General features: G+C 52.1%; 1 protein-coding gene across 1 annotated transcript in view; it reads right to left on the bottom strand.

Moving 5' to 3' along the window:
• Window positions 1-2,500, bottom strand: part of LOC311339145 (calcium-dependent secretion activator 1-like) — a gene marked incomplete at its 3' end in the record, with an annotated part of 64,933 nt that overhangs the window by 37,548 nt on the left and 24,885 nt on the right. The window contains exons 4-5 of the mRNA XM_084464517.1: window positions 1,017-1,097; window positions 114-347 (exon numbers count right to left, since the gene is read on the bottom strand). Coding sequence (XP_084320643.1) covers window positions 114-347; window positions 1,017-1,097 — 315 coding nt within the window. The remainder of the gene's footprint in view (window positions 1-113; window positions 348-1,016; window positions 1,098-2,500) is intronic.

Raw genomic sequence — 2,500 nt, 5'->3', positions numbered from 1 at the left:
TTCACCAACGTAACCCTTCCCCCCCATCCCCCCCTCCCCCAGCTTGCTGGGGGGGGGGGGGGGGGGGGGGGGGATGGGGGTCGGGTTGGGGGGGGGACCTGGCGGCTCTGTACCTCCAGGGTGAAGGACAGCACCACGTCGGACTTGGACAGCGTGTTCTCGTCCTCCTGGCCCATGTCGATGATGGAGGTGTTGTGGCCGCGCTTCATCTTCTGCAGCTTGAACTCCCCTCCCTTGGACACCGGCATGCTCTCCAGGTTGGCCATGAGCTGGTTCACCGACGACTTGAGCTCCTCGATGTACATGGCCTCCATCTCCTTGGACACGAACTTGGGGAACTTGCCCCCCTGCGGAGAGAGAGAACCACCAGTGGATGCCGTGTGTGTGTGTGTGTGTGTGTGTGTGTGTGTGTGGGGGGGGGGGTGATTGTGACGGCACGGCGGCGGGAATTAAAGGCTCAGTAATGGTTCCACTCCGACGCAACGCAACGACCACGCAGACGCTTCCGACGCGGTCGTGAACCTGTTTTGGTTCTGCGTCGGGTGTACGTTAGCGGACCAATCGCAGCCCTTGCGGCTGCGACGCAAGGTTCCAATTTTCGGGAGGCGCACGCCAGGCCCTTTGCGGTGGACGCACGGTGGGTCCGCAAGGACGTAAGGGGTCCGTAAACACCTGTTGCGTTCCGTCGACATGGAACCATAACTAAGCCTTAAGAAACTCATCACAGGCGTCTTAAAGCCTGATCCCTGCAGCTATAGCGGCCCTGAACAGCAGGCCCCGCTGACCAGTCTGCCCAATATTGAATCTGTCTGTCTGCTGTTTCACTGTGTCGTCATGTACTGTATGTTGTCACTGGTGCTGTGGATGTTGTATGTTGTGTATACCATTGTCTGTCTTGTGATGTATTGTCTCGCATTGTGCAGCCTGTGAAAACAAATTTCCCCATGGGGACAAATAAACTTAAACTAAACTAAACTAAAACTAAACTTTGTCGCTCGTTTGTTTGACGTAGTTACCCTGGCGATCTGGTCCGCCATCTGCAGACGTCCGTCCAGTTCTCTCCGGATCTGGGCCGCCTGCTCGTCCAGGTTGTCCAGCTGTGGAGCGCCACAGAGGAGACGGACCGGGTCAATATCAACAACGCAGAGAGACTCAATCCAAAAGATGAATTATTTTTGCTTCAGTCGGTATTGAGACCAAATCGGTGAAAGTGATTTATGCAATGACGTTCCCTCTGTGTTTAGGCTTTTTTTTAATTCCACATATTTTGTGTAAAATAAGAAAAGATGGGATTGATCCATGATTGATTGGCCGCAAGGCGGGGGGGGGGGGAGGGGGGGGGTGACTCAGTCACATCCTCAACCTGGTAGTCCATTGGTAGTCCGAGCCGCGTTGACCAATCACGTTTGAGCTAGACTACGGCCGCATGCGGGTAGGAAAGTCTGTGTGGAGGGCGGCGATCTCAGAACCTATATCGTCACGACGATGATTTCGCTTTTTTATTAGCTCTGCTATCTTTTCATAGAGATTAGATGCAATCTTGACATTAAACTTTGTGAAATAATCGCGGCCGCAGACGTTGTCCATGAACTCCGTTCTCGGGTCTCGCAGTTGCTAATCGGACAGTGAACACTGGCCGGCGAATGGAAGAGGAAGTCTTATCCCGGTTATTCGTTATCCAGCTAGACCGGAACCCCAGAAAAAACGGCCATTGTCCCCAGATCTAAATCGCCGTCAGACGATCAGCGATGGTCTCCTGAGATTGTTGTTCAGGTAACGTGAGCCCGGCGGTTCCCAACGACCTCTCCCGGGGCATCAGAGGAACACAGTGGAAGCTGGTGAGCATGCTCAGAACACATCCGGGGCACCAGGGTGCCAGGAGGAGTGTGTGTAGGGGTGTTAACAATGAATGAAAAAAGAATGAATAATTCTTATAAAAAAGGGGGACAAGGGTGAGCGGCGGCGGCATGTTTTAGCATGTTAGCCGGTGGTCATGCTTTAGCACGTGAGTGGCGGCCACGCTTTAGCCTGTGAGCTCCATCGTGTGATTCTGTAGCGCTCTAAGTTCCTTTTATCCACTGCGACTGGGACACGCGCCAGAGCTGAACTCTCTCCGCCTGATGCTATTTCCCCCACCGCTATTACATTAGCAGGCCTTGACTCAAAGGCTTTACTGTATTGATTCCCTGCTCCTTCCTGCAACCCTGCCCAAGAAACAGTCAGCCGAAGTCAGTGTGCAGCTGCTAACGGCTAACGGCTAGAGCTCCGACTGAGTTGGTGGAGATACAGAGGCTGGCATTGAAAGCTGAGAGATTGTATTGTAAGCTGCACCCAAGAGAGATATAACAAAGGTTATAGTAGGGAGGTTTGAACATATCATCTAGCTGTATATATATATTAAACATATATGAAGTCGCCTACAATGCTCTTTGATATCTCCAGATCATATTTCAATGTAGTGTGGAAACATCTCATTTATAAAAAATATACATTGACACCC

The sequence above is a fragment of the Micromesistius poutassou genome, assembly GCF_964030765.1.
Source record: "Micromesistius poutassou genome assembly, chromosome: 2".
Classification (NCBI taxonomy): Eukaryota; Metazoa; Chordata; class Actinopteri; order Gadiformes; family Gadidae; genus Micromesistius; species Micromesistius poutassou.
This window is presented reverse-complemented; position numbering and strand designations above follow the sequence as displayed.